Source organism: Python bivittatus, unplaced genomic scaffold (genome assembly GCF_059951505.1).
Source record: "Python bivittatus isolate LINGU-HERP-01145 unplaced genomic scaffold, Pbiv_v1 ctg000190_np1212, whole genome shotgun sequence".
In the NCBI taxonomy this organism is placed as follows: domain Eukaryota; kingdom Metazoa; phylum Chordata; class Lepidosauria; order Squamata; family Pythonidae; genus Python; species Python bivittatus.
Genome location: NW_028277042.1, coordinates 4011455 through 4033731, shown reverse-complemented (window position 1 = coordinate 4033731; position 22277 = coordinate 4011455). Strand labels below are relative to the sequence as shown.

Here is a 22277-nt window from a genome sequence, read left to right as displayed (position 1 = left end):
TTTTCTTTTGCTCAGAGTTGGATATAATTTCACCCGATGAAGAGTTTTCAAATTTGTCATTGCGACATCTCTAATACATTTAAAATGGTTTATAGGCAATTTCCAAAAGTGATTAGAAAAAGAAGTTTGCAAACCTAGTATCCTTTAAAAGGCTCTTTTGCTGTTGTGAGCAAGATGGGTGACCCCATCGTCTCTTGGTGCTCAAACCTGCAGAAAACCACTGTCCTGCAGTTTCCTTGCAAGGAGCAGGCTGTCTGGAGCACAGGTGGGCAATCTCCCATACTCTCCTTATCCAGAGATGTTCCAAGAAACTGGTCCACTCACCAGGTCCTTACTCTTACCTGCAGTCATCGGCTCCACTTTTGCGGATCTGTTAAGTTCACCATCCCTCCCCCAGAAGTCGGGATTAACTTTATGCCTTGATTCTAATTTTCTCAAATTGTTCAGTACCGTTCTGTTTTTGCATGGCTTTCTTTCTATTAGATCCTAGAGAGATAAGCAAAGTCCTCATAGATTATTTACTCACATCCCAAGTAATTTCAGATGTTAACTTGAAGTGGAAGAAACATTTTAGTTCTTGATAACACTTCAATTTAATATCCTCTCTAATAATGATAGTTCATTAACAGACTACCTCAATGAAACTAATTACCAGGGAATTAGATATCTAACCGATATCGATCCTAGAATAAGTGTTGTGGAATGAAGAAAATTAGGTATTCCGTTTCTCACTGAGATATTTACATGTATTTCTGTGATGGAGGACTTGGACAAAGAGGTTCAGGGTCACGGGGAGAAACATTTCCTCAGCCCACAGCCTGAGCGTGAGAAAGCGAAGAGGATGAGATTGGCACCACCCTAAGGAATTCGTAGTGTTTAGTTGCAGACTTTGGGAGTTAGAGTTAGTCTGGCGAGATTCTGTCTAGCAGGTGAAAGCTAATAAAGTAACTGAGCTGTTCCAGAACTGTCTCATGGAGTTTCTTGGCTGAACCCGACAATTCCCAGGTTAATATCCACATTTTTCCCCATTGCCTGCCCCAGAACAAATTTGCTTCTGCTCTGTTCACTTTTTGGAGACACCTGGAGCCAACAAACAAACAGAAAGAGTTTCAGCAGTGAGTAACAAAACTCAGAGTCCAGTACAGATGTGCCCCAGTGACCACAAAGATCAACTTTAACAGAGTATAAGAATCTGTCCTATCCCTATATTTGTGTTTATCCCAAGTTTTGAATCGGGAGGTTTTTCTCCAGCCCTTTCATCATAATGCAGCATCGGCAACAAGTTTTTCTAGTTGGTCTGTTGAAGTGGATCAGTGTGTAGGAATGATGTTGGGAGACAGGAGGGAGAGCCACAGACTGGACAAGTGGAAGGTAAAAGATGTCTCAGCCCACAGAAGAGGGAGGGTATGGGAAAAATTTCCCTGTAGTTTTCCAGAGAGTAGAAGGAGAGGAGCGAAGAAATACTTTCACACTTAACAAGATTCTGTTAATATAACCTTCCAATAATGATAGAGTTAGGACTCATGGTTGTCTTGCTTGTGTGGACTACCTTGCAGGGTTAACATAATGGTACCTATGTTGTGTTTGCATGACAACCTCTCACCCCTATCAAGTAGACCAAAGAAAAAAATGTGAAGCATTTGAATGGGACCTTCAAACTGAAGGGGAAAAGCAACAATTGTTAGATCTTTCCGCTTCTCTTCAAGAAGAATCTCCTGGGCAGTTCAACTCCCCCTATCTTCCTGTTGTGCTTCTGCAGCTAACCTCAGGAGCTCGCAGAGCCAGAAGCATGAGAGATGACCACTCCAGCTGTCATCTCAGTGTTTCAGCAGTTGGCTTCCATAAAGAAGAATCTGGATTCATGGAAAAATGATTTCAAGGCATTGCTTCAAAAATACACAGGATAACTCTCGGCTTTTATTGAAGGCCAGGCAGAAGTCCCAATTAAGACTCCTATCTTAGAACAAAGAACTAATAATTGCCTTCCTAATAAAGGTAATGAAACTGTTGGTGATTATCAATGCCTATTGAAGAGGTGAATTGTGATACAATCCAAAGTTACTCTAACATCAAAAGAAGGAGCCACCCTCTGAACGCCAAATTGCATCTTTTTCTCTGAGCAGACTCAATTCTGCTCACTGGGTCTCTCAAAGAGCAAGCAGAGTTTCTCTGGGACAACTCCTCCTTTGCCAGTGTCAACAGATAGATTCATGTGCAGTCGAATGGCTCCCAAGTTCACCGGATAGCCAAGAAATCTCGCTGACCTTTCAGCAGTCTATAATTCCTCCAGTGCTATTCAAGAGGAGACCATCTTTAACCACATTTCAAATCTTTGCTATTACTGTAGAGTTTTTAGTTTTGCAAAACCAATGTCATAATTTAGCCTTTCTCAACCTTTTGACCCTGGAGGAACCCCTGAAATCTTTTTTAAGCCTTGGAGAAGCCCTGTACTTTCAGGCTCAAATATAGGCCAGAAGTTAAAAAGTTATTATATTTGTTTCATGCGTAGGTCTGTATATACGCATAAAGAATGTTCTGAAACTAAAAATAAAGAATGAAACTTGTCTCTCTAATGCGAAAGCTGTGCTTGTTTTTTACTGCACAAATACTCAATTCTGGGTCAAATGTGAGATAAACACACATGGATTTCATCTTCAACTGAAGTAAGACGATTTCTGTCTTTGCTTTTGATGCTTGCTCAATAAGAAAAAGCTTGCTCACACACGTGAGTAGTTAAAAACTGCAGCAAAATGATCAGTGCTTTCTGTGAATGGCACAGAAACCCAGAAAATGTCCATGGGCAGATCAGTCAATCTCATCTTGAGTGCACGATCAGACTGCAGCTCGCAAAGATCTTCATCTTCCTTCAAAGTGAAGTTCTCAGACTGAGCAGAAGATGCAGAGAAAGGATCGCTCGCCCAGTCATACATTTGGGTGGAAAGGGAGGGAAAGTACTGCTCAATTTTCCTCTTCAGTACTTCCAGCTGGTTTTCAATTAGATTTGAGACTTCCTGGGATCTTTCCTCACTCTCAAGCCCAAGCAGCAGTGGAAATAGTTCAGTATTTCCTTTTGCAACATGTTTTTTCCAAACATTCAGTTTTCTTTTAAATCCACGATTCTTGTCACTTGAAGCCAAAATATTTTCTCCAGTGCCTTGCAGAGACTTGTTCAGCTGCTTCATGTGATGGAAGATGTCCACTGAGTATGGTCGTTTCTGCAACCATTCTTCATCTTCAAAGCACTCAGAAAAATATGGAATACAATTTTCTCGAAAATATTCTTGCAATTTTGCCTACACTTCAAACACTCACTTGAGAACTTTTCCTCTGCTGAGCCACCATATTTCTGTGTCTAACAGGAGACTTATGTGCTCTTTGTCCAGGTTTTCACACCAATTTTTAAACAGTCTTGAGTGAGCTGGTCTTTGTTTAATAAAATTAACCATTTTTGTAGCATCACCCAATACCTGTTTCTATTTGATCTTCAAGAGTTTTGGTACCAACACCTCTCTGTGAACAAAGCAGTGTATTGTGACAACATCAGGATTTTCTTTTCTGACAAGAGAAAGGAAACCTCTCATGGAGTCAACCATGGACAGAGGACCATCCGTCTGAATGCCACACAGTTCCTCCAAGACAGACTTTTTGTTTCCAGATATGAAGACAAAACCTTAAATACCTCTTGGCCTTTGCATATTTCAAGTAGTTCCATGGAGCAGAAAAGGGTTTCTTGAATTTGACCATCACCATAAAAGATCATTTATTCATGAAATCTGTTGACTCATCAACTTGGATCGAAAAGATGTTGTTCTTCAGTTTACCACAGAAAACCTCTTCAGCATCATGTGACACGTCATCAACACACCAACTTATTGTACTGTTGGACAATGGAACCTTTTCAATTTCTTGTACTGCATCTGGTCCAAGCATTTTTCCCACTGTTATTTTACATGCTAGCACGATTACTTTTTCACCCAAAGCGTGACTTTTCCTTTGCTGTGTAATAGGTTCTGCCACTAAGTAATTTGCTTCTTGGGGGGTTTTACTGACGGTCATTTTATTAACAAAAGCTTTACTCTGTTTGTTCTGTGATTCCAATGGCCACTTAAAATAATCTGAACTTTTACTTGTCATACGGCTGTGATTTATAGTTGAATGTCTTTTTAATTTTGCTGGAGCATTGCTGTATTTGTAAGTTGTGTGCAACAGATGAGGCACAATGGAATAGAACAACCTGGATCTCCATCCATGTAAAACACATGGATAAATAGCTTTCATTGTAAAGACAGACTTTTTTTTTTGAGTCCGTTGATGTACCAGTGCAGGGAAATGTTGGAGAAGATTTAAGTTGTTCAGTATCATTATCATTAAACATATCGGTATTGTCAAGTCTGAAATCCTCCTCTTCTCTCTCACACCTCCACTTCAAAATTGACACATTGGACCCTCAGACATGACCGAATAAACATGAATGAAATCTATTTAAAATAACGGGATGGAATAACTATAGGAAAACGCAGGGAATAGATGCAGGAGGGAGTGACTGACGTAACAGACTAAGGTGAACGAGTCCATTAATTTCTTGAAAAATGCACTTCTTCCTCCCCTTCCTGCAATATATTCCTCCCTTCCTGCAATATAGCATTCACCTGTTCTCATCATTCTCCCCTATCTCATGTCAAAAATTGTGAATTGATTCAACCAAGTAATCATATTGCAACAGCAAACTACCAGAGAGTTCAGAAAGAGTCGTAACTCGATTTTTGTTTGGCCTCTGCTCACCACTGCGAGAGTGTATTCCCTGAATTTGAAATAATTTTTTAAATAAACCATGATCTCCCAGGGAACCACTTGTAACCTCTCACAGAACTCCATGCTTCTGTGGGACCACGGTTGAGAAGCCCTGCTCTAACTAGGGCCTCAAAAACAAAGTAGCATTCCTGGAATCCTGGTGGTCTCTCTTTCTTCACCTGGCCTTGCTTGTCAGGTTGACTGGCAAAGACCAAGGGAGGTGCGCCCCAGCAGCCAGGAGCCCCCTTGTTGCCTCCCCTGCACATCTCCCCTGTTCTGGAAGGGCCCTGGATTCTCATGCCAGGAAGAGCCATTTCATACACCAGCTGTGCACTCTGCTGTTCTCCATTCTTCCTTCCAGGGACCTTGGAGAACGAGAGCAGAGACCTGGAAATGTGAATTGCACCATCTTCATAAACAGGACGGATCAACCACTGGATCATTTGGCATAAGACAGCACTTTATTTGTATTTCTAACAAAGATTTTAAGTAGTGAAGGTGAAGAAGAGATGGTCGCTGGCTGTTGCAGAGAATGAGGTCATCTTGAATCAGTTGTCTTGCAGATCTTCACCTAGACCTATTCACTTGCCTGGCGACATTTCAGTGACATCTTAAAGTGAGATGAGGATTGTGTAACCACATAGTGTGATGTAAAATCTGGTGCTTGTGTTTTATCTGGCCACAATAACTGGAAGTTTCTCAAAATGCTGGTGAAGAAGAGGAAGAGCTCCATCCGGGCCAGGTTTTCCCCTAAGCAGGCTCTTGGTCCTGAAAAGGGAAAGGGAAAGTGAAGGAGAAGAGAACAGCCATTCAACCAGCTGAGGGCTCCAACCTTTTTGAACTGCTGGACCTATTTGGTCTTCCACACAACAATCCCAAATCTCAGCAGCTGGCCAAAATTTGTGAGGTTGTTTTCTTCTTTCCTTCTCTAAAAGACTGACTTTCTATGACTCTATGCAGCACGTCTTCTACTGCTTAGACTGATATTCTCAAGTCGATATTCACTTCTTTCCTCTCTCTGTTCAATTCCTCTTTTCTTGCCCAACTCTGACCTGTGCATTTCAGGCACTTACCTGTCTCATCCTTCCTCCATCATGTAGAGGGCACAATACAGGCCCTTAGCTGTAGAAAAACTTAAGTAACTCAGCCTTTCTTGTCATAGGCCATTTTCCTCAATAAAGATTATGTTTATCCTTCCTTCAGGCATCTAATAGTGCAACACCGTCTGGCCCACAATAGTGAAAATATCCCAATGGTTGTAATTTTTCCATTCTGATCCCTCCCCAAGAAGTAAATACTATTAGAGAAAAACCTCCTGTGAGCATCATGCCTGGAAGAATCTATATCCTCTCAGGAAGCTGTTCAGAGCAAGACACAAGTATTGTCTGAATGTGGTTCAGGAATTTATCATTTCCTCTGCTTTATCATGCCCAACATTTTCCAAGGAGACATTCACATGGAAAACCTCCCACAATGCTTTCAGATACTTGACAAAGGTGACAATATCCCCAGAGTGAATTCCATGGCTACAAGGAAACATCTTTCCGCTGTTCTGGGATGACCACATTCAAAATGGTTACTTGTGTTTTTTTCAACCCCATTTTCACTTGAGATACTGAATTATAAGCTGTGCCCAGGAGCTGATTTCCATAAGTCTCTCAAGGTTGGGTAGTTTGGGGTTCAGGGTGTATTGCCACTAAAGTATGTGTCTGTTGTGTGTGTGTGTGTGTTTGTGAGAGGAAGGGGGTGAGAGAGAGAATAATGTACCTGCTGAAAATGCCAAAAAGGCTTCTGGCTTCACAAACTCTCCCTTTTCATTCAGGAAGTTGGAGGGGTTGAACTCATCTGGGAACTTCCACTGAGATTCATCACAATGGGCAGAATGGAGATTGGCAAAAACCATGGTCTCCTGCAAAGCCAAGACAAGTAGGTCAAGTGGAAGAAAGTCCTCATTGTCAGACACGGCTGAGAATGTTCTACCAGAGTATCAGCCTTAGTAGGTAGACCAGCCAGGAAATATGGCCAGATCAGCTAATTCTAGTTTATTCTAAAGCTACATTAACAGAATCTTGCAATTCTGAAGGGACATTTCTCCACCTGCTCCTTTACAGCCTGAGAACCTATAGAGGGTCTCTTCTGAGCCTCTTGCCCTTCCACTATACAGCTGCAGACTGTGCTGTCTCTTATCTGGCCATTCAATTGGCAGCATTCCTTGGCCACTCTCCCAAAGTCTTTCCTATGTACCATTATATTGATAGACCCCAACGAGATGTGTTTGAAGAACAGCAGATGTGGGTAAGAAGGAACAGGGAGGAGTTATGGATCAGAAAGAGCTGAACTCAATATTAGGAAAAGGAGGGGCAGGAACCAAAGCAGGAGATGTGGTCAGATGCTGCACCATCAGCTATCAGGCACCATTCGTAAGCAAGAATTGCTCAGCTTTCAGAAGCCACCTTTGCTGCAGGGACTTTAGAGAACCCTGGGAAACTATGCCAACTTGCCAAAGCACACAACAGAAAAATTGGTCAATAAGCCTATTGCACTTTCATACATGGAGGTCCAAAAGCAACTCCTCTTATCCTTTGACTATGACTTTGTCTCCCCTCCATATGGAAGAACAGGATTGACCTCAACATCTTGCTTTCTCTTGCTCTTACATACAAACACACACCTCAGGTCAGAAAGATACAGAGGGACACATGCAGATTCACCAGCACTTCACTTCATGTGAGCCAATTAAAGGTTTCTGCTGTTACCTTGGGAATTGTATATCCAAAAAGCTGTACATCTTGAATGGGTGCATGAGGAATTCCCAGAGGAGCAACATTTGAAATGCGTTGGATTTCATGAATGACGGCATTTGTGTAGGGCAAGTTCTCTCTATCTTCATATTTCAGGCTTGCATTGTTTCCCAGAACAGCATCTATCTCCTTCTGGCATTTCTCTGAGGAACCAAGAACTCAGTTAACTTCTGGAAAAGATTTCACTGACTCTATGTAGACATGTTTGGTTTATTTCCCAGCAAAGTGCCGAGCAGAAGTGTTGAGATTGTAGCTCACTGAATTCCCAGCCATGATATTGACTCCCCATTCAGGACCCTTCCTCATTTTCAATATAAGTGAGGGTATTACTCTTACTAGTCAAGGAGACAATTTCTTAATTCTTTACCTTGGATCTCTGGGAAGGCCATCAAATAGAGCAATCCCCATAGAAGCGTTCCTGCCATTGTCTCTGTTCCAGCGAAGAACAGGTCAGACAATAAGAGTCGTAATTGCTCTTCTTCAAAACTTGAACTTTTCCTCTCTGCCTTTTGGAAGTTAGAATGAAGAAAGTTGTTAAAATCAAAGGGAGAAAGGATCTTCTCACACTCGTGTCTTCTTTTTAATACAGTTGATAACAGCAATTTAAAAATGGGATTTCATTCTGAAAAAATATGCCTAAAAGGGGGAAGGAAGTAGGGAGAGGGGAAACCAGCATGTTCTTCCCATGACAACCCATCTTGATAGAAACAGTTCAGGGAGAGCATGAGGGTGCCCCAGAGAGCCCCCAGAGCAGGCAAAGGGGGCTTTCTTCCCAGTCCTCCCTCTGCTGCATCCTGATGGAAAGATCTATGTTAGGTGACTCGGTTTGCACAACATACAAAGGAAGGGCACATAGCTGTGCTCACACATCATGTCTGCCAGGCAAAAAGTGGACTTGGCCCAACATCTAGAAAAGTCACTGTATCAATGTTTTGGGGTTTTTTTTACTTTTATGAGGCGTAATGTCAGATAAACAGATTCAACATGAAGGGTTAAAGAAAACAATGCAAAGTCAGCAACAAGAGACTGAGAAATCTACCTTCTGCATTTCTTCCAAATATGCATCAGTGAAATCCCGGGGTTCTCCAGGAACCAGGGTCACCTTGTGCTCTTCCACCTCTTTTTCAAAAAAAGCTTCTACTTTCTTTGCTGTTGTTAGTATTCTCTGATGGGGCAGAGGAAGCCTCCTCACTAAGGGCAAAGCATGGTAAAGCTGGCAGGAAACAAAAGAAAAGCCAACAGTGATTAATTTGACCACGATGGAGTCTTCTTTGAAGGATTTATAGAGCAGGAAAAAGATCCCTTCTATTGTAAAGGGTTCGTGGAAATCTCTCTTATTCATAATTTGATAGAGAGTCAAATGTCCAAATCAGGCAAAATTTCAATACAGAAATTCTTGTTAAGGATACCAAGCCCCACGGTCCCAGTGCCAATTTCGAACTTTGATGTATCACATCCAGCAGAGTTTCCAGGGAGGCGCTCTCATATTCAAAACGTTTCCCAAATATTATGGGAAAAATTACGTTGGCGACTGCAGTGTCCACAAACTCATGAGGATCAAAAGGCACACCTGTGAAATAAAAGAAAAGAAAAGAAAAGAGATCTCTACTGATCCACCCTCCTGCATGTTCCTTTAGGGGAGTCACAAGATGCTCTCCCCTAAGCAGCCTTACTGGACAAGATAAGATAAATCCAATATAGATTCCAGTTCTCTGATCAGCTCACCATGAACTTTTTGGCAAAAGAGTCGCCAAGGTCAAATGGTGTCTGCCATTTTCAATCTTTTTCTGAGAGATTAAAATCTTACTGAACTTTAAACAACCAACATTGAAAAGTATTAGCCCTGCAAGGTAGTTCAGAGAAGTAGTACAATCGGGAGTATCAGCTGTATGTAATGTACAGTTAAAAAGACTGCTTGGGGACTATCAATACAAGGAATATGTCTGTGACATTATCATTAACGTATATCTTTTCGGGGAGCAACAAAAATTAGGAGACAGGTTCAATACATTGAAGGAAGTGTTGAATGAACAGTCAACAGAATGCATTTATCCTAAGGAAATGTTGGTGCTCTTCAGTGATTCAGAACCTGAGTAATCCTTGAGATTTCTGCTTTCCATCAAGAATGGCTAAATATGTATTCTTAGTCCAATCTCAGTTTCTTGCTGTGTTGGATTTAACTCCATTGCAAACTTATCCTGGTGAGCATTGCCAGTAGAGATGATTGCCTTTTAATCCAACACTTCTGGAGATCATTGCACTGAGGAAAGGCTACTAGGTCATCACAGGGGCAGCATGGAGCATGGTGGGAGGTAGGCCCAGTGAAGGATGGCAAAGAGTTTTCCATGAAAACAGAGGTTGGTAACTAGGTATGTTTCCTAGGCTGGCCATTTTAAATTTGATGATTCTCCCACCTTCTCCCAGTTTTCTATGGAGATCCAAAAGCATTCTCAGAATTTTAATTAATAGCTTCCAACCAAGAAAGTTACAGGACTGTTCCTTTACAAACATGACAAGCACAGAGACCAAATGAACAATGTGTCTTATTTTGGTCAATGGGGCTTGGAATTTTATGCAACCAGAATTCTGAGCTTCTCCAACTCTCCTTCAATACACACACCCAGGGGTCAAGTTGGAAGTCAGCTGCATTGTGTCCTCTGGAAAAAGAATCAACACTGAAGTGACGATTCCACAACCATCCCATCCTGTCCCAGGAGAACATACTTGTCTTTTCAGTGAACGCCTCAATCAGATACGTTGCCTCCTCTAAGATCTTTTCTTCCATTGATTTCTTGCCCACTCCAAAGTGTCTGAGAAACATCAGTGAAAACCTTCTTTTCTCCTTCTAGACTTCACCATATCTTACTGTCAGTATACTTAAAAAATCCAGTAGTAATGTATGGCTGTGAGAGCTGGACCATAAAAAAGGCCGAGCGCCGAAGAATTGATGCCTTTGAACTGTGGTGCTGGAGAAGACTCTTGAGAGTTCCCTGGACTGCTAGGAGGTCAAACCAGTCAATCTTAAAGGAAATCAACCCTGATTGCTCATTGGAAGGATCGATAATGAAGCTCAAGCTCAGATATTTTGGTCACCTAATGCGAAGAGAGATCTCTTTGGAGAAGACCCTGATGCTGGGAAAGATTGAAGGCAAAAGGAGAAGAGGACGGCAGAGGATGAGATGGTTAGATAGCATCACTGAAGCAATGAGCATGAAACTGAGCAAACTCAGGGAGGCAGTGAAGGACAGGAAGGCCTGGCGCAATATGGTTCATGGGGTCACGAAGAGTCGGACACGACTTAACGACTAAACAACAACAAATACTTAAAAAATCATCCAATAGTCATTAACCTGTTTCTTGTTTATACGTAACGATTGATTGATTGATTTTTAAAACAAAGGTGTATTTTCAAAAATGATAATTTCAGTATATGAACAGAGAATTACTATACAATTAATGCTCAATTAGTAGAACATAATAATGCCAAGCAAAATACTTTGAGTAGTTTTTCTCATGGTCTAAGAAAGAAGTATGAGTTTTTCCAGCTGAATGCCAAAATCTCTAGTATATGATTATTCATCAGTGTTTAAAAAGAAAAAAGGAGAAGGGAGTAATTCTAACATTTCAAGAGATTATTCCTTCTCTTACTGGAATCTTTTAATCAGCACTCCAGAATGTAGAGGAAAAGGGATATTGGTAGATAGACAACAGAATGGATAAATTGGGGTCTTCCCAAGACCAAACAGGCATTTGGAAAAGGAAAAAAAAAGGTTTGGAAATTACATTCAGTTACCTTTTTTTTTACTGAGGGCATCCATTATAGGAAAGTCTGCCCTCACAGCAAATTCTGTGCCTGTTATCACAAGGACCTTTTTTGCTGAAGGAAATCCACGAGTGCAGGTGTTCCTCCAAGATAAAGACTGAAGACAGGACCATATTTTTTTCCTAGCTGAAATGAAGTAGCCAGGATTAGCATAGCGGCCTTAGGAAATTAGTTGGGGCCAAACACTGCAATCTTGCAATATAAAACGTTATCAAGGCTGAGACTGAGAAATTTACCCAGAGCTCCCTCCTACTCCATTCCCCACAGTGTTCAGCCAATCCTCCTTCCTATTCATGCATAAGGGTAACTGTAACCATTCTATACTCAAAACTTTAATGGGGTCCCATAACAAGAAAAATGATTTCAAGGCATTTCTCCAGAAATACACAGGAAAACTGTGCTTTTACTGAAGTCTAGCCAGAAGTCCCAATTAAGCCTCATACCTTAGAACAAAGAACTAATAAGAGCAGATTCTGGATTTTCCACTGCCACTATCAACAGTTTTATGTGCAGTCAAACAGCTCCCAGGTTCACCGGATAGCAAACAAATGTGGCTGACCTTTCAGCAGTCTATTATTCCTCCAAAGCTACTTAAGATAAGACCATATTTAGTCACATTTCAAATCTTTCCTAGTAGAGTTTTTTGTGATGTGAAAACAATTTCTCTAGTTAGATCCAGCTGGCAGAACCTGCATCACCCAACTGTTTCTAGGGCTCCTGGCCAGCGTGGTGAAGAGGGGTTTTTGGGGGGGCAGTATGTCAGAACCTGCATCACCCAACTGTTGCTGTTTTCCATTGTATTGCATTCGTTGGGAGTTGGATTGATTTGTTTCTGCCACTTGTACCTTGGGGGGGGCGGGGGGCTGTTAATGGTTGTAAGGGGAGTTGGGAAGCAGCTTAACCATATATGGGCAATTTAGACTGGCTTGATTGCCGGCCAGGCAGCTGGGGCCCAAAGAACCAGGAAGAAGCTCGGGGAGGAAGGAGAGAGGTCAACAACAGGTGAAGAGGAGTCATGACGTCAGGCAATAAGGGGAGGGGGGATAAATAGAGGGAGGTTTACCCAAGGTGTTAGTTTTAGCAATGTTCTGTTTACAAGCTACATGTACCTCTTAATAAAGAAGTATTTATCTGACCCAAGCCTGGTTGCGTGAGAATGCTTCAGAACTGAGAGTTGGACATCGTGGACTTGACATTTTGCTAAAACTCCCTGATACTGGATTTCACCCGAGAGGAAACTCTACGAGGAATTTCCAGCAACTTAGCATAGCCTCTGAGGAACTGCAGAAAAGTTCACCAGAGGCGCCAGCAGAAGAGGAGGAACGGCAAATCCCCCTCACTGAAGCTCTAGCGGGCACCAGACCAAAGACCCCAAGGAGGCGACTGGCCCACCGCTGGGACCCACCGAGAGACCGGAGCATCTGGGAAGACGCTGGAGGGTTCACCCCCGAGGTGCCAGCCCGCCCTCGATGGTTGAGGGCCATGGGGACCGCGACCAAAGTGGCAACGCCATGGGATGAGGGACACCAGGTGAGGGAGCTGGAAGACGAAGTGCGCGCACTGAGGAAGGAATTGGACAAGCTGAGGATTCTGGCACAACCTTCCGTGCAACCTCCCAACCCCCTACAGGGGCCGGTGCTGCTCGACCAGCCCTCCCCAATGGCTCTGCTGGAACCACCAAGCCTTCCCCCTCATTGGGCCCCGGTCCAAACCCCTGCAGGATGCGGCGAGGGAGCGGACCAGGAGCAAGCCACCCAACGACCTCAACAGGCGGAAGGGGACCTGTTGCAAAGATGGGGGCTGGTAGAGACGTACGACGGAGACCCTGCCCAACTGCCCACCTTCCTGAACCAGGTGAGAATCTGCATGGGCACGTGCGGGCGCTTGTTTGCCAGTGATGCCTGGAGGGTGCTGTATGTGTCCCGCTTCCTGGTAGGCGTGGCAGCTGAGTGGGTGAACGACTTGAATGAAACGGAGGCCCCAGAACTGGGGGACTTTGACCACTTCATCACCGCCCTACAGGACCGATTTGAGGACCAATGTGCCCGCTCACACGCAGCAGAGGCAATCCGGGAGCTGAAGCAGGGGCCGCGCTCGGTGACAGAGTACGCACTGGAGTTCAAGCGCTTGGTGGCGAAGCCGCCAGACTGGCCAGAAGCGTTCCTCGTTCGGCTATTCCAGGAGGGGCTGGACTCATGGCTCTTCAAGAGGGCCGTGGTATGAGGGTGCCCGGAGACCTTGGCGGGGTGGATCACCCACGTCTCTGTGTTGGGGGCCCAACTGGCCAGAGTCAAACCGCATGGTGCGGAGGCGAGATGGGGGCCCCCTAGCGCCGCAAGGCAAATGGGGCAGAACCCAGCAAGGAAGGAGTTAACCCCCTCAGCAAGGCCGCAGGCTGCGAGGAAAGCCTGCTTCATGTGTGGTGATAAGGGGCACTTCGTGGCGGCCTGCCCCCAGAACCCAAGGCTACAAACTGCGCCAAAAGGGAAAAAAGCCGAGAAACCTGCAAGAGCGATGAAAGCCCCACGGAAAAGCACAGCGGCGAGAGGCGAAGAAGAGAGGCTGAAGGTTGCCTACCTCTCAGACAGTGAGGACGAAGGGGAGAGCGCCGGGGAGAGGGAGGAGAGCCCAAGGCACGACCAGCCAATCCCAAGCAAATTGATCAAGGATATCCGGGTGAGTCCCATGATGTATGAGGTAGTGATCCGTGCTCCGCGATCAACTCGTCGGGCCCGGTTCACAGCACTGCTGGATTCAGGTTGCTCCTGGAGTTTGATCAGCCTTGTGCTCCTCACCAGTTTAAATTTGAAAGTGCACCAGCTGAAAACGCCCATAATCTTCAGGCAAGTGGATGGAAGAGCGGTGGGGGGAGGTGCTACTACTCAGAGGCTTTTGAGTTAAAAGTCGGAATGCACCGGGAGGCTTTAAAGTGCCTGGTCGCGCCGCTGGTTAGTTACCCCCTCATTCTGGAAATGTCCTGGCTGAAACGGTGGGACCCCCGCATCAGCTGGCGGGAAAGGACTATGCCCTTTCTGGATGGCGGGAGTGGGATTGTGAAAGCAGAGCCCAATCCACGAGGGGAGCTGGGGGCAGCAGCCCTGAAGGAGCAGCGCCAAGGGAGGAAGCCCCACGTGGGAGTAGGGGAGGAAATCCCCTGGCAATATAGGGACTTGGCGAAAGTCTTTAGTGACAAGGAATCTGACCAACTACCACCACATTGCCCCACAGACTGCGAAATTGAGATGGTGCCAGGAGCAAAGTACCCAACCCCAAAGATGTACTCAATGACCCAAAAGGAAATGGGGGCGTTGAGGGAGTTCATTGACAAAAACTTGAGCAGAGGCCTCATAGTGCCCGCCAAATCCCCCCTGGTGGCGTCAGTACTTTTCAGAGAAAAGAAAGATGGGACTTTACGCTTATGCACGGACTATAGGGGGTTAAATGCAATATGCACAGAGAACAAATACCCTCTTCCATTAATAAAAGATTTGTTAGGCCATTTGGCAAAAGGAAAATTTTTTACCAAACTAGATTTGAGAGAGGCATATTTTCGTGTGCGTATCAGAGCTGGGCACGAATGGCGCATCGCATTCCGCTGCACACTGGGACACTACATGTATCGAGTCCTCCCATTTGGATTAAAAGGTGCACCCGGGGTATTCATGCAGCTGATTAATGAGGTCTTGCACGAGTTCCTCTACCAAGGAGTGTGGGTGTACTTGGATGACATTTTAATCTACACCGAAACAATGGAGGAACACGTGAAATTGGTCAGGAAAGTGCTGGAGAAACTGCTAAATGCGCAGTTGTATGCAAAATTATCCAAGTGTGAATTCCATAAGGATTGCATTGACTTTCTGGGCTACAGAATATCTAATAAAGGAGTAGAATTGGATCTCAATAAGGTGTGGGATGTCCTAGCTTGGGAGGCCCCAAAAACCAGGAGACAACTGCAAAGTTTCCTTGGCTTTGCCAACTTTTACAGACAGTTTATTCCTAATTTTGCACAAGTAGCCCTCCCTCTGATCTTTTAATCAAACCCTTGGCAGCTGCAAAAGCCCCCAGTGCCTCTTTAAAATGGACAGCAGAATGTCAGGAGGCTTTTGAAAACCTCAAGAAATTATTCACTGCTGAACCCATCCTAAAACACCCAGACCCAACAAAGCCTTTTGTTATTCAGGCAGAGGCCTCAGACGTAGCAACTGGAGCAGTCCTCTTACAAAGGGAAGAGGAAGGTGTGTTAAAACCATGTGCTTACTTATCTCGCAAGTTCACGGAACCTGAGCGGAGGTGGCTAGTGTGGGAAAAGGAAGCTTTCACAGTGAAATGGGTGAAACGAATTTAACGAATTGGAATCATTTGCTGGAAGGAGCAGAAGAAGCTTTTGAGGTTTGGAAGCATCATAAAAACTTGGAAGCTTTGACATCACCCAGAAAGTTGTCTCCTAAACAGATAAGATGGGCACAATTCTTCAGCAGATTTAATTTCACTTTAAAATACTTCCCAGGAGGGAGGAATTTCTTGGCAGATGCTCTTTCCAGGCTGCCCCAGAACAATAGCCAAAGGGAGAAGGTGGTGTCAGTTGTAATCCCAAACCGGCAAGGGCCAGAACTGGCAGCTGCAGTCACTAGATGACAACGTAATGCCACCAAAACCCTCCTCAAATCAGAGTTCTTAATGGACTTAAATCGATTCCTGGAACAGGATGAGTGGTTCCAGGAGAATAAGGAGGAACTAACCCAGAGGGAGGGGGCATGGTGGAAAGCAGATAGACTGTACGCGCCCCAGGAGGCTCGCAAAATGGTACTACAAAGGTGCCATGATGATAAAACAGCAGGACACTTTGGCTTTGTCAAAACTTTACATCTACTCTGCAGGCAATTTTGGTGGCCTTCGCTCAGGAGAGATGTGGCAGAATATGTAACTACCTGTCCTGTATGCGCTATGGCCAAAAGGCAAGGGGGGAAACCCCGTGGGTTATTACAAACTGTGGCCTGCCCTGAAAAACCATGGAAAGAAATAAGCATGGATTTTATTATAGGCCTGCCAGAGAGCAGGAAAATGACTGTGATTTGGACTGTTACTGATCTCTTCTCTAAACAAACTCACTTCATCCCGTGCAAAGCCATCCCCTCAGCGCCTGAACTAGCTGCATTTTTTATCCAACACATATACAAATTACACGGTTGTCCTGAAAGAGTGATCAGCAACTGGGGGGTCCAGTTCTCATCTCAATTCTGGAAGGCATTTTTAACCCTTTTGGGGTCTAAGCAAGCAATGAGCTCTTCCTTTCATCCTCAGATGGATGGAGCGACAGAGAGGAGCCATGGAGGGTTGGAACAGTATTTGCGATGTTTCATAAACCATCAACAGGACAATTGGGTGGACTTAATGCCTTATGCTGAAGTGGCTTACAATAATGCTGTACACGATAGTACTGGGCTGTCCCCTTTCCAAATTGTATCAGGGCAAGAATTTGTACCTATACCTGAACTTCCCCACGCTCAAACATGGGTTAAAACAGTGGATGAATGGGCTAACATGATAAGGGGATTGTGGCCTATTGCAGAAAAAATGATTGCAAAAGCTAGAGAAAGTTATAAAGCACAAGCAGATAAGAGAGCACCACATGAACCGTGGAAAGTGGGGGACAAAGTGTGGTTATCTACCAAGAATCTGAAATCTTCCAGGCCATGTAGAAAGCTTGATAATAAATACATAGGACCTTTCATGGTGGATAGCGTAATTAACCCTGTGTCTGTACGCTTGAAACTCCCCAAAACCCTCAGGAAGATTAATCCTGTCTTCCACAGTGAACTATTGAAACCCTACAAGGAATCTGATAAATGGAGGCTGGTAGTGGCCCCTCCTGAACCTATTATGATCGAGGGGGAACAACACTTTGAGATCAGGGAAATATTGGACTCTAGAAAATTCAAAGGAGACATTCAGTATTTGGTACATTGGAAACATTTCCTTAAATCTCTGGCTGAATGGGTCTCCAAAAGACTTGTTAGAGCTCTTGACTTAATCTTGGACTTTTATAAGAATTATCCTAACAAACCCAGGTGAACGTGTTGAACTCTATAGGATGTATGTTTTCATAATTCCAGTTCCTCTTTTTCTTATTTCTAGGGCTCCTGGCCAGCGTGGTGAAGAGGGGTTTTTGGGGGGGCAGTATGTCAGAACCTGCATCACCCAACTGTTGCTGTTTTCCATTGTATTGCATTCGTTGGGAGTTGCATTGATTTGTTTCTGCCACTTGTACCTTGGGGGGGGGTGGCTGTTAATGGTTGTAAGGGGAGTTGGGAAACAGCTTAACCATATATGGGCAATTTAGACTGGCTTGATTGCCGGCCAGGCAGCTGGGGCCCAAAGAACCAGGAAGAAGCTCGGGGAGGAAGGAGAGAGGTCAACAACAGGTGAAGAGGAGTCAGGACACCAGGCAATAAGGGGAGGGGGGATAAATAGAGGGAGGTTTACCCAAGGCATTAGTTTTAGCAAAGTTCTGTTTACAAGCTACATGTACCTCTTAATAAAGAAGTATTTATCTGACCGAAGCCTGGTTGTGTGAGAATGCTTCAGAACTGAGAGTTGGACATCGTGGACTTGACACTGTGCTTTTATCGAAGTCTAGGCAGAAGTCCCAATTAAGCCTCATACCTTAGAACAAAGAACTAATAAGAGCAAATTCTGTATTTTCCACTGCCACTATCAACAGATAGATTTATGTGCAGTCAAATGGCTCCCAAGTTCACTGGATAGCAAACAAATGTTGCTGACCTTTCAGCAGTCTTTTATTCCCCCAAAGCTACTTACGATGAGACCATATTTAGTCACATTTCAAATCTTTCCTAGTAGATGTGAAAACAATTTCTCTAGTTAGATCCACCCCACCTAGATCCCACCCAGTGTGGAAAAGGTATCTCCACTCCTCATGATGATGCTCAATGTTGACTTTTAGAGTCCAACATGCCACCTTGCAAAAGCCATTCTTTAAATTCTGCAGAGCCTTTTAATCCTTTATCCCATTTTTCCAATATATTCCAACTTCTTATAGAAATTGCTGCAGTGACTGAGTTGAAGGCTGCCGTTCAGAATCCTCACAATCAATCAAGTTCCTTGTTAGTTTGCTTGCTTCATTTCTGCCATTATAGTGATGGGGAAGAAAGCGGGGAAGGTTGGGAGGTTAGCTGGTTCTCAGGAATGCCCAAGGTCATACCAGCATGAGACCTGGAGAGAATCTTAGACATACGCAAGAGAGACTGAAAGACAGAAGGGGGAGGTGAAGTGGGACAGAAGGGGGGAGGTGAAATGGGAATGAGATAAAACTAAATTTTGGCACGTGTAGGACTCAGTTCCAGCTATTGCCTTAGAGCTAGGCACTACTTTCCAATAAATGAATTTTTATTTGAACCTGCATTGGTTTCAATGGGAGTTGCTTTCATTGGGAAATGAGCATCATGGTTCTTACATATAGCTGGAACTGCCTCTTTGGATTTTACCCGGAATGAGATTTCACCGAGGAAAGTCCATGGGAATCACATCGAGAGGAGTTGTGTGAGCTAGAGATAGCAGATGAAATTACTGAGGCAGAGATTAAAGCTATCAGTGGCATTGTAGAAGATCCAGCATATGGATCGGAAAGGGAGATGTTGAAGCCAATAGCAAAATTAACAGTAAGTAATAAAGAGCGGCGGCTGGGTTAGCACTCGGCCCGACCTCAAGAGTTCGAGGAAGTGCAAGAATTGGATATTGCCACATCCTCTAAGAAGAAACCCAAACCGAAGTGGTCGATGGGGGTTGGCGATGGAATACGGGCCCAAAGTCTGAAGCGGACAAGAGAGTCAGAGCCCTGGATTACCGTGTCGGAGGATCTCATGGATAAAATGCAAGCTCAGCTTACTTCCATGAGGGATGAATTGAAGTCATTGGGAAGGATGCTGAGGAGAACACTGGGTAGCCAGGACCGAGGTCATCAATCCGGGGGACCCCAAACGACTTCTGGGGACAGTGAGGAGGCAAGTGAAGAATTGGAACCCAGTGGAGAGGAGGAGATGGTTCCCCCAGACAGAAGTAACCAAGAAGAAGGAAACCCACTACAACAGTGGGGTCTAAAGACAAAATTTGGGGGGAATCCAGGTCAGCTGGCATGCTTCCTTACACAAGTGAGAATTTGCATGGAGAGATATGGCTGCCTATTTCAAAACGATGCAGAGAGAGTGGCTTATGTGTCATATTCCCTTGAAGACCAGGCAGCAGAATAGGTGGTGGAGATGCATGAGGCTGAAGCAGCCGAACTAACCAATTTTAATTTCATGGGTGTTCTGCGCAAACACTCCGAGGATCCTTTGACTGTTACAAAGGCAAAGACAAGCATCGAGCAAATTAAGCAAGCCAGTCGCATGATATCAGATTATGCACTGGAATTCAGGCAGCTGGTGGGAAACTCTGAGACTGGCCTGAAACATTTAAGATCCAGTATTTCCAGAAGGGGCTACAACCTAGCCTTTGGTGACTCGCACTGGCCAGCAGCAACCCCAAAAACCTGAGGGAGTGGATTGGATGGCTATAAAGAGAAGAAATGCAAGCACCTGAATCCCCACGATTTCATTGTGTCCGATAGTGAGGAGATAGGCTGGGGACAAAAGGAAAGCGGCCAGGACCAATGACAGGGAAATTGTTCATGTTTCAGATGCAGAGAAGAGGGGCATTATGCTGTGAATTGTGCTCCAAACCAACCCCCACGAGCCTCACTGAAAGGCAAGTAGATAGGAAAATCCCCAAAGGATCTCAAGCCAGAAAAGAGAGGAACACCTGCTTGGGGAGCAGAGGAACAGTTCCAAGTCCCATTGATGGTGAAGAGCGAGCTTTCTGAGGATGAATGTCAGCTGGTGGGAAACTCCAGCCGCCTGCTTTAAAACACGCCCAAGGGCAGCCGGACGATTCGGGGCGTGAAGACTTAACACTGAGTCCCATGATGCTTGGGGTGAGACTGAGGGCATTGCAAACCAACCGCAAAGCAGTTTTAACTATATTAATAGACTCTGGGTGGACCCATTGCTTAATCAACCCAGTTATTGTGAATGGACTTGGACTAAGGGTGTGGAAGCTAGAAAACCCTATTGTTTTTATGCAATTGGACAGGTCGCAAGTGGGAGGGGGCCCAGTAGGATTCTATACCGAAGCAATCGAAATGAAAATTGGGACTCACCAAGAGACTTTGAGCTTCCTAGTGGCTCCGATTGCTGGCCACACTCTAATACTGGGTCTATCCTGGTTAAAGCTTACAAATCCTAGGGTGGACTGGAAAGTGGGGAGCCTGACATTTCAGGATGGTGATTACTGAGTCCCAGAGGGAGTTAGTACTGACACACCAAGGTGTCAAATTCAGCCGGCATGGCACAGTGACTTGCCTAGCCAATACCACTGCCCAGGCGCTAGCAGGAGAAAGAGCAAGTGAAACTAATGACTGGCAGCCGGAAGCGCTTAACTCAAAACCGCAAGCGGATACTTTGTTTCAGTGCCTCTTCCCCTTGAGTGCCGGAGACAAAGGGAGATGCCGAGGTGCTGAGGCAAAGACATTAACAGACAATTGACAACTCCCAGGTTACGCACAACCAGAGAGGCTGACAAAGACAATATTAACATGGACCATAGACAGCAATCAGAGAAACAAAGCACCAGGCTGAATCTGCCATTTGGGGTGATGGGGAATTGTTGTGGGTGCTCTGTAACTAGGCAACGGGGAAAGAATGGGCAGAAGGGGAATTATAATATGCCATGCAAAGCTGTGCCAAGCCAATCCTGGCTTTGTCCAGATAGGGTGATGCCAAAGATACCTGCTTGATCCCAAAACTGTACAGAGACTTAAAAGAGGTGTTCAGTGAGGTGGAATCAGATCAGCTTCCCCCCCCCACCATGCCACAGACTGCGCAATTGAACTTGAGCCCAGGGCAAAATTTCCTAAACTGAAAGCACTGAGGGAATTGATTGATAAAAACCTAAAGAGGGTTTTATACAGCCTACAAAATCACCATTGGCAGCACCTATTCTCTTTAGAGAGAAGAAAGATAGTTCTTTGAGACTGTGCACAGACTATCAGGGGCTAAACACTATCTGTAAGGAAAAGAAATATCCCCTCCCTCTGCTGAAGGACTTGCTAGTTCATCTGTCAAAAGGGAAGATTTTTACCAAATTGGATTTAAGGGAGGCGAATTTCAGAGTGTGGATGAGAGAGAGAGATGAATGGAAGACAGCATTCAGCTGCCCTCTTGGTTGTTTCAAATATCTAGTAATGCTGTTCGGGTTATCGGGAGAGCCTGGCATCTTCATGCAGTTGATAAATGAGGTGCTGCACAAATTTTTATACAGGGGGGTGCTAGTATATTTGGATGATATTCTACTTTATACAGAGACAATGGAAGAGCATGTGGAATTGGTGAGGAAAGTACTAAAGAAATTGTTAAATGCCTAGTTATATGCAAAACTTTCTAAGTGTGAATTTCACAAGAGTCAAACTGATTATCTGGGATATCAAATATCCAAAAGAGGGATTGAGATGGACCTGAGTAAGGTGTGTGATGTAGTTGGATGGGAGGTATCAAAAACACACAGGTAGCTACAGAGTTTCCTGGGGTTTGCAAATTTTTACCACCAATTCTTTCCAAACTTTGCTCAAGTCACCCTCCCTCTCACTGGCTTATTAAAAACAAAAGGGAAAAATGATAAGGTGAAAGCTCAAAGACCAAGGGCACCTTTAAATTTGATGGATGAATGCCAATCAGCATTTGAGCAATTAAAGAGGTTATTTACTGCAGAACCAATTTTAAAACACCCCGACCTTGAGAAACCTTTTATAA

General features: G+C 44.4%; 1 protein-coding gene across 1 annotated transcript; it reads right to left on the bottom strand.

Moving 5' to 3' along the window:
* Positions 1–5230: 5230 nt before the first annotated feature.
* LOC148216472 (cytochrome P450 2J2-like) lies at positions 5231–12899 on the bottom strand. Its single transcript, XM_088136378.1, has 7 exons — positions 12821–12899; positions 9002–9162; positions 8632–8805; positions 7960–8098; positions 7548–7735; positions 6559–6700; positions 5231–5559 (listed from the first exon to the last, which is right to left on the bottom strand). Exons 1-7 carry the CDS (start codon positions 12897–12899, stop codon positions 5369–5371), a joined length of 1074 nt encoding a protein of 357 aa, XP_087992504.1. The 3' UTR covers positions 5231–5368.
* Positions 12900–22277: the final 9378 nt, after the last annotated feature.